The following is a 12500-nucleotide window of genomic DNA, read 5'->3' on the forward strand; positions in this document are numbered from 1 at the left end:
TGGATATAGTGGAAAATAGTAACTGTAATAGTAATAATAATGGATATAGTGGATAATAATATCTGGATAGTGGATAGTTATGGTTTAAATCTGAGCTTTGAAGGAGTCCAACCTCAACTGAAAAGAGCTGTTGTTCGCCCTTCGTCAAGACTCTTTTTCTGGTATCCTTGGACGACCTCTTCCTCAGTACCACTTTTCTGGTACTCCAAAACACCTCTCTTCTCGAAACTCTATCGTTTTTTAAATCCAAAAACTACCTAGACGTTCTTATTTCCTTAAAGATATTTTTCTTGGATTTGCCTCATAATACATATTGCATCCGTGATACTTTCTTCTGGGGTTTAAATCGAAAATGGTGTTTAGAATTCTGTTTGTTCCTTCAACCCTCCTTTATAGTCTTGGAGTCAAGGAGTATTTTGGGGGTCGAGAGGGCCCCTAAATCACTCACTCGATGTTTGTAGGGGTTCTCCTGGGACACCTTTTTAGCGTGGGTGGGCATGCTGAAACCCGGCAGTAATGGAGTTATTCAGTGTTTTGTCTGAAAAGTCAGCACCCTCGGATGCATAAAAAATTGGGGGTAGAGGAAACTAGAACAGCAATAACTTTTGAACTAAACAACATATAGGCATGTGTGACCACTCATTTTGTAGCTTTGGAAGTAAGCTACAAGATGAATGTAAGCATGACTACTCAAACCAAAGGTCAAGGTCACCAGAGGTCTCAAATATAGGGCCTTTTGACTTGGACATCATACCTGAAATGGAAAATCTTTATGTATTCTTAAATATTTTGTGTATTAATACAGGGAAGATACCAAGAAAGTTTTAAAAATTAGTATGAACTTGCACTGATATACATTAACCCTTTCAGGTCTCTTGATATTTGTGCTTCATGTCAAAAAATTGCTTTAACGGGTCATTGTTTTCAGCTTCCATCACACGATCTTCTTCGACTCAAATGATAAATTCTGGTTATATTTTTTTTATTTTGTTTGCTATTGACAATGGTACAAATGACCATTTAATTCATAATATATTTGACAGGGGTGTAGCTAATGGTAGTGGATAAAGTGGATAATAGTATCTGTAATACAAATAGTGGATATAGTGGATAATAGTATCTATAAAAGTAATAGTGGATATAATTTTTCTTATATATTTAAAAGAATCTGGATTCTCCCGGTTTCCTTTTTAATGCATTCCCCCTTTTTTGTCATTTTGACCCCGCACTCTCTGCTATAAATACTTGAGAGGAATTCTAGCTCTTAATATTTTACTGCATTTCCTAGTTACTATTCCATCCATCAATTTCCTTTTTTACGATGTCTCTGATTTCACAAGAATCGTAGGAATTTCGAAAGAGATTATTTATTATTCACTCCTGAAGTTTCGAGTAAAAATTTCGAAACACTTTTTCTATTTTTTTCTTACCACTGCGTTTTATATCTAAATTTCCTATCTGTATTTTGATAGGTATACGACTTGAACAAAATTCCGTGCTAGAAAAAAATAATATTTATCATATTTTTTCCGTTTTTTTTTTCTTATACAAACCATAATTATTATAATTTAAAAAATGCTACTGAAAATAACCGTTATGGTTTCGAAAGAAATGAAGCTCGCTCTTCTTGGAAAGTTCGAAGCATTTTGGAAAACAGCTGTTTACCCATGACTTTCGCAGCATTCGTGTTTCACCAAAAACAAAGAAAATGTCGGTAATGAAGGTAATGACACTAGGTCACGTTTCGACATTGCGATGAATATTCTAGCGGCGGTATAATGAGCGCCCGGGATTTATTTCAGATTTAGTGGTGTTATTATTACAATTATTTCTGTCACATTACTTTCCATTTGGTAGTCACCTCTGTGTGTGTGCGTTAGAGAGAGAGAGAGAGAGAGAGAGAGAGAGAGAGAGAGAGAGAGAGAGAGAGAGAGAGAGAGAGAGAGAGAGAAAGAGAGAGAGAGAGAGAAGAGAGAGAGAGAGAGAGCAGTGTGCAGCTTTAACACGCATAGGTTGGTTTCCATTGTCTTAGGTTAGGCAGAACATGGTGAGAGAGAGAGAGAGAGAGAGAGAGAGAGAGAGAGAGAGAGAGAGAGAGAGAGAGAGAGAGAGAGAGAGAGAGAGAGAGAGAGAGAAAGAGAAAGAGAGAGAGAGAGAGAGAGAGAGAGAGAGAGAGAGCAGTGTGCAGCGTTAACATGCATAGTTTGGTTTCCATTGTCTTAGGTTAGGCAGAACATGGTGTAACGGTTATTCTCAAATGCTTCGAAAAAAATTATGTTAGTTCTAACTACTCTGTATGTATATATTTTTATCTTTATTTATCTGGCCTGTTTAAGACAATACATAAAAAGTTAATGTATCTTTCATAAAGTAAAGAAAATTTAAAGCATATAATTAACTGCGTGTTCATGGTCTGCGGATTTTTACATTATCGGAAGATGAAGTAAATATGTAAATACTGTAAATAATGAATATGCATTATACGGAATTGCACATAGCCTGCACAGAAATGAATACATACCTATCTGTCTAAACACGCATAATAACCCGATGGATAGATTGATAAATGTATATCTATCAGATAGATATGCATTTATTTCTGTGTATATTCATGTCCAAATATATGAAAAGCATTTGGGTCGGGCCTCGCACAATTTTAACAAACTGCTGGTTTATAGAAAACACATCTATCGGTTTGCAAATGTTGTAATTCTCTTTACTTTACGTTACAGTTTATTGCCGAAACTGTTGATAAATCTTGGTCTTTTTTTAAAAAGGCGAAACCAATTTTATGATCGAAACAAAGGCTACAGTTATTCGCGGTAGCAAGTCAGAGATTGGGACAATGTTCTGTAACGCATTTTGTAAATAAAACGAACCGTAAGTCATAAATTTGTACAATAATCACATAGGTCCAAGAAACACCGATAAAACAAAATATTGAGCTGAAACTTTTCTCGTTAACTTCAGATGTTAACTTGACTCTGTGATTATTATTTATTTTTATTTTTGGGTTCCCAGTGGACTATTTTCTATTTTCACTGAACACATCAAAGTTGAAATTGCAGTTTAAATCATAACACAGTATCCGCTGTACTGCAATCATAACAAAATCATTCTTTGTCTTACAGGAGTACAGGATGATAAGCCTTAAAGCGTGATATTTGGGAAAAGAAGAAAAATACCCCCCAAAGACAACCCTCCCCAAGACAAAAGAACGTCGAGATGCGCCTGAAACTCTCGCTAGCTTTCTCTCTGTTGGTTGCCGCTTTGCTCGCCAGTCGGGTCGAGTCCGTCGAACCTGAAGGTGGGTTGTTGAGACTTTTGTTGTTTATATATCTCTGGTTTGTCTTTTTGTCTTTTTTTGAGGGGGGATTCCGTTTTCTGTCTTGTCTTTGTTTGTCTGTCTGTCAGTCTCTGTTTAAAGAGCTTATTAATGTCATTTCTTTTTGCCATAAGATTATTTTTATTGAATCAGATTAAGGTCAGCAAAAACTAATATTCTTTTCCCCATCTTGTCTTCGTTCTCCCCAACCCTATTCCTCCTCCTCCCTCTCCCACCTCCACCTCCTCCCCCTCCTCCCCAATCTTATTCCTCCTCCAACCTCTCCCACCTCCTCCTCCTCCTCCTCCCCAACCCTCTCCCACCTCCACCTCCTCCTCCTTCTCCCCAACCCTCTTCCTCATCCACCCTTTCCCACCTCCACCTCCTCCCCAACCCTCTTCCTCCTCCACCCTCTCCCACCTCCACCTCCTCCTCCTCCCCAACCCTCTTCCTCCTCCACCCTCTCTCACCTCCTCCTCCGCCTTCCCCAGATGGAGCATGCATGAAGGTGACCCTGGAGCAGCCGGAGGTGACGGTGTCCTCGGGAGGGATCGACCCCGCCAACCTCACTCCTGACGTCTGCAAGGACTTCTGCGCCAAGCTCGGGTTCGCGTACGCCACCGCCGACGAAGCTGCCTACTGCTGGTGCACCGACGACGTGTCCAGTGAGTTCGAAGGGATGGGTGTCGTTTGCTTTTGGGTGGGGGGTGGGTAGTTTAGGGGTAGCGGTGCATGGGGTGGGGGTGGATGGAGTGAGTTTGTGGGGTATCGTTTGTTTTTGGGTGTGGGGTGGGTGGGGGTGCATGGGGTGGGTGGAGTGAGTTTGTGGGGTAGGGATACGGAGAGGGTTGGGAGAGGTGTGAGTGGGTAAGTGTGTGTTTGTAGAGTGGGGGTGGGGATGGAAGTGATTGTGTGTGTGTGGGGTGGGAGGGGATTAGGCAGGAGTGTGTGTGTGTGTGTATGTGTAAATACATTTAAACCCACATACAGACGTGTGAATGCAATGTTAGGCCGCTTTCCCATCAAAGTGTCACACTACCCGTGGCAAGGAGATTTCAGACCAAGGTTACACGTGGTGCGAGATTATAATCTCGACTGAGAATTTTCGTCATACGTACAAAAGATTTTTTTGCGGTGAGGTCTTTTGCACGCAAGCAGTGTAACAGATTCAGGAACAAGTCTTGCTAAGGGATACTAAAATTTTTGACAATAATAGGGCTGAAAATGATGGTCGGGATGATAATGATAATGTATTGATGATAAAAAGGAAAGGGGAGAGTGATATTTTTTATAACAATACTTGCATTTGTATTCAGTGATAATATAATGACGATAATGATGATAATGACGATTATAGCAATAACCAGAACGCCTCGTAACGGATCAGTCTTATCCGCAATAACTCTCTCTCTCTCTCTCTCTCTCTCTCTCTCTCTCTCTCTCTCTCTCTCTCTCTCTCTCTCTCTCTCTCTCTCTCTCTCTCTCTCTCTCTCTCTCTCTCTTCTCTTCTCCCCTCCACTCTCTCCCTCTCTCTCACCCCCTACCCCATTTTCTCCTTCTCTCTTCTTCTCCCTCCTTCTCTTCTCCAATCCTCCCTACACCTCCCCCACCCATCCATTGAACCCGACTCACCTTTTTACCCTTAATGTGGCAGCCATGACGACCCTTGACGCCGTCGAGTGCAACGCCCTCTGCCCCGACGGACGACCCTGTGGAGGGATGGATCCCGGGGTCATGACAGTGTGGATCACGTCCCTCTACGACGGGGACGTCAACTTCACCATCAATGCGGATGACCTCGTCTTCAGCGTGGGCGAGGTGAGTGTGTGGGAGAGGGGGAGGAAGGGGGGAAGGAGGAGTGGGAGGGGGGAAGGGGGAGAGGGAGGAGGAGGAAGGGAAGGGGGGAAAGGGGGGAGGAGGAGGAAGAGGAGAGAGAGAGAGAGAGTGAAAGTGAGAGAGAGAGAGACAGAGAATGAGAGAGAGAGAGAGAGAGAGACAGATAAATAGAAAGATAGATAGATAGAGAAAAAATAGAGATAGAGAGATAAAAAGATAAATAAATAAAACGAAAAAAGAAGAATAAGAAAGCTCGGCCGTATACCCTAGGGAGGTGGGACTGCTCATCGTAAAATCACACTCCTTAAACCCATCTGTACCTACGCACCCTCGTATCTCATTCGCCTTGCCTCAACCCCTCATACTTACCCTCCCCCTTGTCCCCATTAGCAACGCCATTTACCAAGACAAGGGGTAAAAGGTCCCCATTATGATCTATCTCCCTTTGTCTTTGGAGATAATGTTCTATACTTAGAAATCGCGTCCCCAATCTATGAACGTTATAATGGTATTTCGTCGTGGTATAAATACTGCTAAGTACTTGATTCCATTTGGCCCGGAGTGATAGAGGAAGGGAGTGGGAGGAAGGGAGAGAGGGAGGGAGGAAGGGAGTGGGAGGACGGGAGAAAGGGAGGGAGGAAGGGAGTGGGAGGACGGGAGAGAGGGAGAGAGGAAGGGAGTGGGAGGACGGGAGAGAGGGAGGGAGGAAGGGAGAGAGGGAGGGAGTGGGAGGAAGGGAGAGGGAGGGAGTGGGAGGACGGGAGGGAGGGAGGAAGGGCCGGGCTTCATATGACTTTATATCTATCTCCCTTATTGATGACTTTCTGGTTAATTACCCGCTTGCATGCTTCATTTTTGTTTTTTTCATAGATTTTGGGAAATGTACATATCCTGGGATTTCATTTATTTCTATAATTGTGTCATTTGTTCCGGTACTTACGCCCCGTCTCTCTTTCAGTCTTAACAAGCTATGTACTTACCAAGCGTGATGTACTTGATACGAAGTACTTACAGACCTGCTTGCCTATTTAACACGAAGTACTTACTATCCTACTTGCCTACTTAACACGAAGTACTTACAGACCTACTTGCCTACTTAACACGAAGTACTTACAGACCTACTTGCCTACTTAACACGAAGTACTTACAGACCTACTTGCCTACTTAACACGGAGTACTTACAGACCTACTTGCCTACTTAACACGAAGTACTTACAGACCTACTTGCCTACTTAACACGAAGTACTTACAGACCTACTTGCCTACTTAACACGAAGTACTTACAGACCTACTTGCCTACTTAACACGAAGTACTTACAGACCTACTTGCCTACTTAACACGAAGTACTTACAGACCTACTTGCCTACTTGATACGAAGTACTTACAGACCTACTTGCCTACTTAACACGAAGTACTTACAGACCTACTTGCCTACTTAACACGAAGTACTTACAGACCTACTTGCCTACTTAACACGAAGTACTTACAGACCTACTTGCCTACTTAACACGAAGTACTTACAGACCTACTTACTTAACACGGAGTACTTACGGACCTACTTGCCTACTTAACACGAAGTCCTTAGGACCTACTTGCCTACTTAACACGAAGTACTTACAGACCTACTTACCTACTTAACACGAAGTACATACAGACCTGCTTGCCTACTAAACACGAAGTACTTACAGACCTGCTTGCCTACTTAACACGAAGTACCAACTTCCTTTTCTTTTTTCCTTTCCCTCCCTTTCTTTTTCTCCCTCTCCCTCTCAACTTTCTCTCCCATTCTTTCTGTAAGTAATTCGTATTAAGTAGGCAATACTTAATACGAATTACTTACAGACCTGCTTGCCTATTTAACACGAAGTACTTACAGACCTGCTTGCCTACTAAACACGAAGTACTTACAGACCTGCTTGCCTACTTAGTACTAAGTACTTACAGACCTGCTTGCCTGCTTAACACGAAGTACTTACAGACCTGCTTGCATACTTAATACGAATTACTTACAGACCTACTTGCCTACTTAACACGAAGTACTTACAGACATACTTAACACGAAGTACTTACAGACATACTTAACACGAAGTACTTACAGACTTACTTAACACGAAGTACTTACAGACCTACCTAACACGAAGTACTTACAGACCTACTTAACACGAAGTATTTACAGACCTGCTTGCCTACTTAACACGAAGTACTTACAGACCTACTTGCCTACTTAACACGAAGTACTTACAGACCTACTTGCCTACTTAACACGAAGTACTTACAGACCTACTTGCCTACTTAACACGAAGTACTTACAGACCTACTTGCCTACTTAACACGAAGTACTTAGGGCCTACTTGCCTACTTAACACGAAGTACTTACAGACCTACTTGCCTACTTAACACGAAGTACTTACAGACCTACTTGCCTACTTAACATGAAGTACTTACAGACCTACTTGCCTACTGAATACGAAGTACTTAAAGACCTACTTGCCTACTTAACACGAAGTACTTACAGACCTACTTGCCTACTTAACACGAAGTACTTACAAACCTACTTGCATACTTAAGACGAAGTACTTACAAACTTACTTGCCTACTTAACACGAAGTACTTACGGACCTACTTGCCTACTTAACACGAAGTACTTACGGACCTACTTGCCTACTTAACACGAAGTACTTACAGACCTACTTGCATACTTAACACGAAGTACTTACAAACCTACTTGCCTACTTAACACGAAGTACTTACGGACCTACTTGCCTACTTAACACGAAGTACTTACGGACCCACTTGCCTACTTAACACGAAGTACTTACAGACCTACTTGCCTACTTAACACGAAGTACTTACAGACCTACTTGCCTACTTAACACGAAGTACTTACAAACCTACTTGCCTACTTAACACGAAGTACTTACAGACCTACTTGCCTACTTAACACGAAGTACTTACAAACCTACTTGCCTACTTAACACGAAGTACTTACAAACCTACTTGCCTACTTAACACGAAGTACTTACGGACCTACTTGCCTACTTAACACGAAGTACTTACGGACCTACTTGCCTACTTAACACGAAGTACTTAGACCTACTTGCCTACTTAACACGAAGTACTTACAGACCTACTTGCCTACTTCATACGAAGTACTTACAGACCTACTTGCCTACTTAACACGAAGTACTTACAGACCTACTTGCCTACTTAACACGAAGTACTTACAGACCTACTTACCTACTCAACACGAAGTACTTACAGACCTACTTACCTACTTAACACGGAGTACTTACAGACCTACTTAACACGAAGTACTTACAGACCTACTTGCCTATTTACCACGAAGTACTTACAGACCTACTTACCTATTTAACACGGAGTACTTACAGACCTACTTAACACGAAGTACTTACAGACCTGCTTGCCTACTTAATACGAATTACTTACAGACCTACTTGCCTACTTAACACGAAATACAGACATACTTAACACGAAGTACTTACAGACATACTTTACACGAAGTACTTACAGACTTACTTAACACGAAGTACTTACAGACCTACTTAACACGAAGTACTTACAGACTTACTTAACACGAAGTACTTACAGACTTACTTAACACGAAGTACTTATTGACCTGCTTGCCTACTTAATACGAATTACTTACAGACCTACTTAACACGAAGTACTTATAGACCTGCTTGCCTACTTAACACGAATTACTTACAGACCTACTTAACACGAAGTACTTATAGACCTGCTTGCCTACTTAACACGAAATACTTACAGACCTACTTAACACGAAGTACTTACAGACTTACTTAACACGAAGTACTTATTGACCTGCTTGCCTACTTAACACGAATTACTTACAGACCTACTTAACACGAAGTACTTATAGACCTGCTTGCCTACTTAACACGAAATACTTACAGACCTACTTAACATGAAGTACTTACAGACCTACTTGCCTACTCAACACGAAGTACTTACAGACCTACTTAACACGAAGTACTTACAGACATACTTAACACGAAGTACTTACAGACTTACTTAACACGAAGTACTTACAGACCTACTTAACACGAAGTACTTACAGACTTACTTAACACGAAGTACTTACAGACCTGCTTGCCTACTTAAAACGAATTACTTACAGACCTACTTGCCTACTTAACACGAAGTACTTACATACCCACTTAACATGAAGTACTTACAGACCTACTTGCCTACTAACCGCCACCCTCTCTCCTTAGACTCCCAACGTGACCCTCCATGCAACGGGTCCCTGGCGGCTGGACTGGGGTGACGGGGCTGGTCCTATACTGAACGGCACCGAGCACACCTTTGCTTTAGCCGGCGAATTCCTGGTCACAGGTGAGGCGAAATATGAAGAGAGAGAGAGAGAGAGAGAGAGAGAGAGAGAGAGAGAGAATGAGAGAGAGAGAGAGAGAGAGAGAGAGAGAGAGAGAGAGAGAGAGAGACAGAGAGAGAGGAGGCACGGAACATTCCTGGTCACAGGTGAGTCAATTTATATATATATATATATATATATATATATATATATATATATATATATATATATATATATATATATATATATATATATATATATATATATATATATATATATATATATATATGTATGTATATATATACATATATATATATATATATATATATATATATATATATGTATGTATATATATATATGTATATATATATATATATATATATATATATATATATATATATATATATATATATATATATATATATATATATATATATATATATTTATTTTTATATATATATATATATATATATATATATATATATATATATATATATATATATATATATATATATATATATATATATATATATATATATATATATATATATATAGAGAGAGAGATAGAGTAGAGATAGAGAGAGAGAGAGAGAGAGAGAGAGAGAGAGAGAGAGAGAGAGAGAGAGAGAGAGAGAGAGGCACCGAACACACCTTCGCTTCAGCCGGCGAATCTCAAGTCACATGATGAAAACTATAATCTCTTGATTCTTTTAAGCAACATATAATCATTCGTCCAAACTGCATTAAAATAATTTGCATTAATACTTTTGCGTTGTCTATTCGTGCAATGTTGCTCTGTTTACTATGCTGTCTTATGATTTTTTTATAACTGAGGCAAATCTATTTAATAAGTGAAGTTCTGAAAAAGTCGAACTTGTCTCTCTTTGACATTTCACGATCACTTAATTTAACGCTATTCTTCAAAATGTTATTATTAAATACTCCATCAATTCTTTTCTTTCTTTCTTTTTTTCTTATGATCAATTACCGACTTTATAAACTTCTTGTTCGACGATTTTCAAGAACGATCGTGACATTGGTTCTCAAAAATGTGTTATAGATTTGATTTTGATGTTATGAATGAACGAATTCCGTGTTCATACGATAGCAATTTAAGGCTTTTGTTTGATGTTTTAAATTTTTTTCATTTCATTTGATAATTTTCCTCAACAGGATTTATTTATTGAATCATATATATCATTATTGTCACCACGTAATTACACTTTGATATGACATCAAGTTTAATTAGCAAATACTGATGAGTATTGTTGTATAATAATAGTAATCGTATGATGATAATGACAGTAATAATGATAATGATGAGGATGATGGTAATAAAAAGCCCTCAGAGAGCGCATACCTCCGCCAAGGCAACGGGATCACTGATGCAATAAAATTCAAACTTGAAGAATGACATAAAAATTTATGGCATCTAATTTGGGCTAAGTCACGCCTCTTTTTAAAATTCCATAACATTTTGAGTTATCCTACTAACTAACGCACAAGCAAGCAAACAAACTAACCAACGCTACCAAAATCAGGTAGTGATAATGGCGGTAGTAATGATAGTAATGACGATAATAATAGTAATGATAATGATGATAGTGTTTCTACTACTACTTCTAATGATGATAATAATGACGATGATAATTATAATAAGATATGATAACCAATACTACTACTACTACTAATAGTAATAATTATTTATAATAATGATAATGATAACAATAATAATAATAATAAGCCTATAAATACTACTACCTCTACTAAAGATGATAAAAATAATAGTATTGATGATAAGGATAATGACAATAAGATTAATGATTATGATAATGATGCTGACGGAAATAATGATAATGAATATAAGATTGATAGTAGACCGATTCGGTGTGACGTCACGAGTCGAAGTCACCCTTCCACTTGGTGAAAACAAACCCGATGCTCGCGGATACCTCGCTATCAGCGCGAGCGAAAATGTCGTATGAATTCTTTGATTCTTCAAAAACCGAAGCGAAAAAGCGATATGAAGCAAAACTAAAAGCTGTGCGGCTAAAAGCGTGTCCATACCGTCTGCCTGACGAAATTTGGATCGACGATCCTTCAACACACCAGGTTATAATAATCATTTTATGATAACATAATTTGCTACAATAACCTATGACTTTCAGTTATATAAGACATATTTCTGTGAAATCAGTGTCATTTCCAAACATCACATTTCTCCCCATTTACTAGGTGTTTATAAAAAGGAGACAATGAAGTCACGTATAGGCCTACAAGCGCACAACGCATTTTTCTCTCTCCTTAATAATTTGGCCGTAAAGGCCCTATCACACCATCACTTTTTCCGTCAATTTTTGCGTTTCCGTCCGAATTTGAGGCTCTCCGCAAGTATCGTTTGTAAACGGGACGCCTCCCAGACCAAGACGGTTACGACCATTTCCGTCTGAGTAATTTCCGTGTTGATCTTGTGCTGTTAATAAATTAGATAGGATGAGTGAATGTAACCACAAGATGATGCTTTAGAACATTCATATATACAATATACATCATCATATTTCTTTAAAATAACGTAATGTGTATGATACCTCATTCCGATAGCGCCATGTTTGTTTACATGAGTCCGTCGACTTTCATACGGAAAGTTCATTCGGAAAGGGGAAAAAAAAAGTGAAGGAAAAAGTGATAATGTGATAGGTCCTTAAGAGATAGGCTCTCTTCGGCTCTTTCAGCTGCTGGATCATATGCCATTTCAGACACAACGGCAAAAGGCAAACTGTATGCCTGTTTTGTTTTCGTCTAATGAACAGTGGTTGAAGACACTTGGGATAAAGTCTGGGTGAGTTGGATCCGGGGATGGTTCGACGTGAGTAAAGTGAGCCATAGCTTATAATCATTCATTGAGCAATGACGTGTTTTTTAAATATTTATCAAAGTCGACCTGAAGTATGTAATTGTGTAGGATCCATCGATGCCTCCGTTTG

At 39.4% G+C, this 12500-nt stretch overlaps 1 protein-coding gene across 1 annotated transcript in view; it reads left to right on the top strand.

The window, feature by feature from the left end:
- Positions 1 to 3149: 3149 nt before the first annotated feature.
- The window catches only part of LOC113827705 (polycystin family receptor for egg jelly), a 45840-nt gene continuing 36489 nt past the window's right edge, over positions 3150 to 12500 (top strand). Inside the window, exons 1-4 of the mRNA XM_070135810.1 lie at positions 3150 to 3307; positions 3817 to 3990; positions 4980 to 5143; positions 9419 to 9539. Coding sequence (XP_069991911.1) covers positions 3226 to 3307; positions 3817 to 3990; positions 4980 to 5143; positions 9419 to 9539 — 541 coding nt within the window. The 5' untranslated portion in view covers positions 3150 to 3225. The remainder of the gene's footprint in view (positions 3308 to 3816; positions 3991 to 4979; positions 5144 to 9418; positions 9540 to 12500) is intronic.

This window comes from Penaeus vannamei, chromosome 21 (genome assembly GCF_042767895.1).
Source record: "Penaeus vannamei isolate JL-2024 chromosome 21, ASM4276789v1, whole genome shotgun sequence".
Lineage (NCBI taxonomy): Eukaryota > Metazoa > Arthropoda > Malacostraca > Decapoda > Penaeidae > Penaeus > Penaeus vannamei.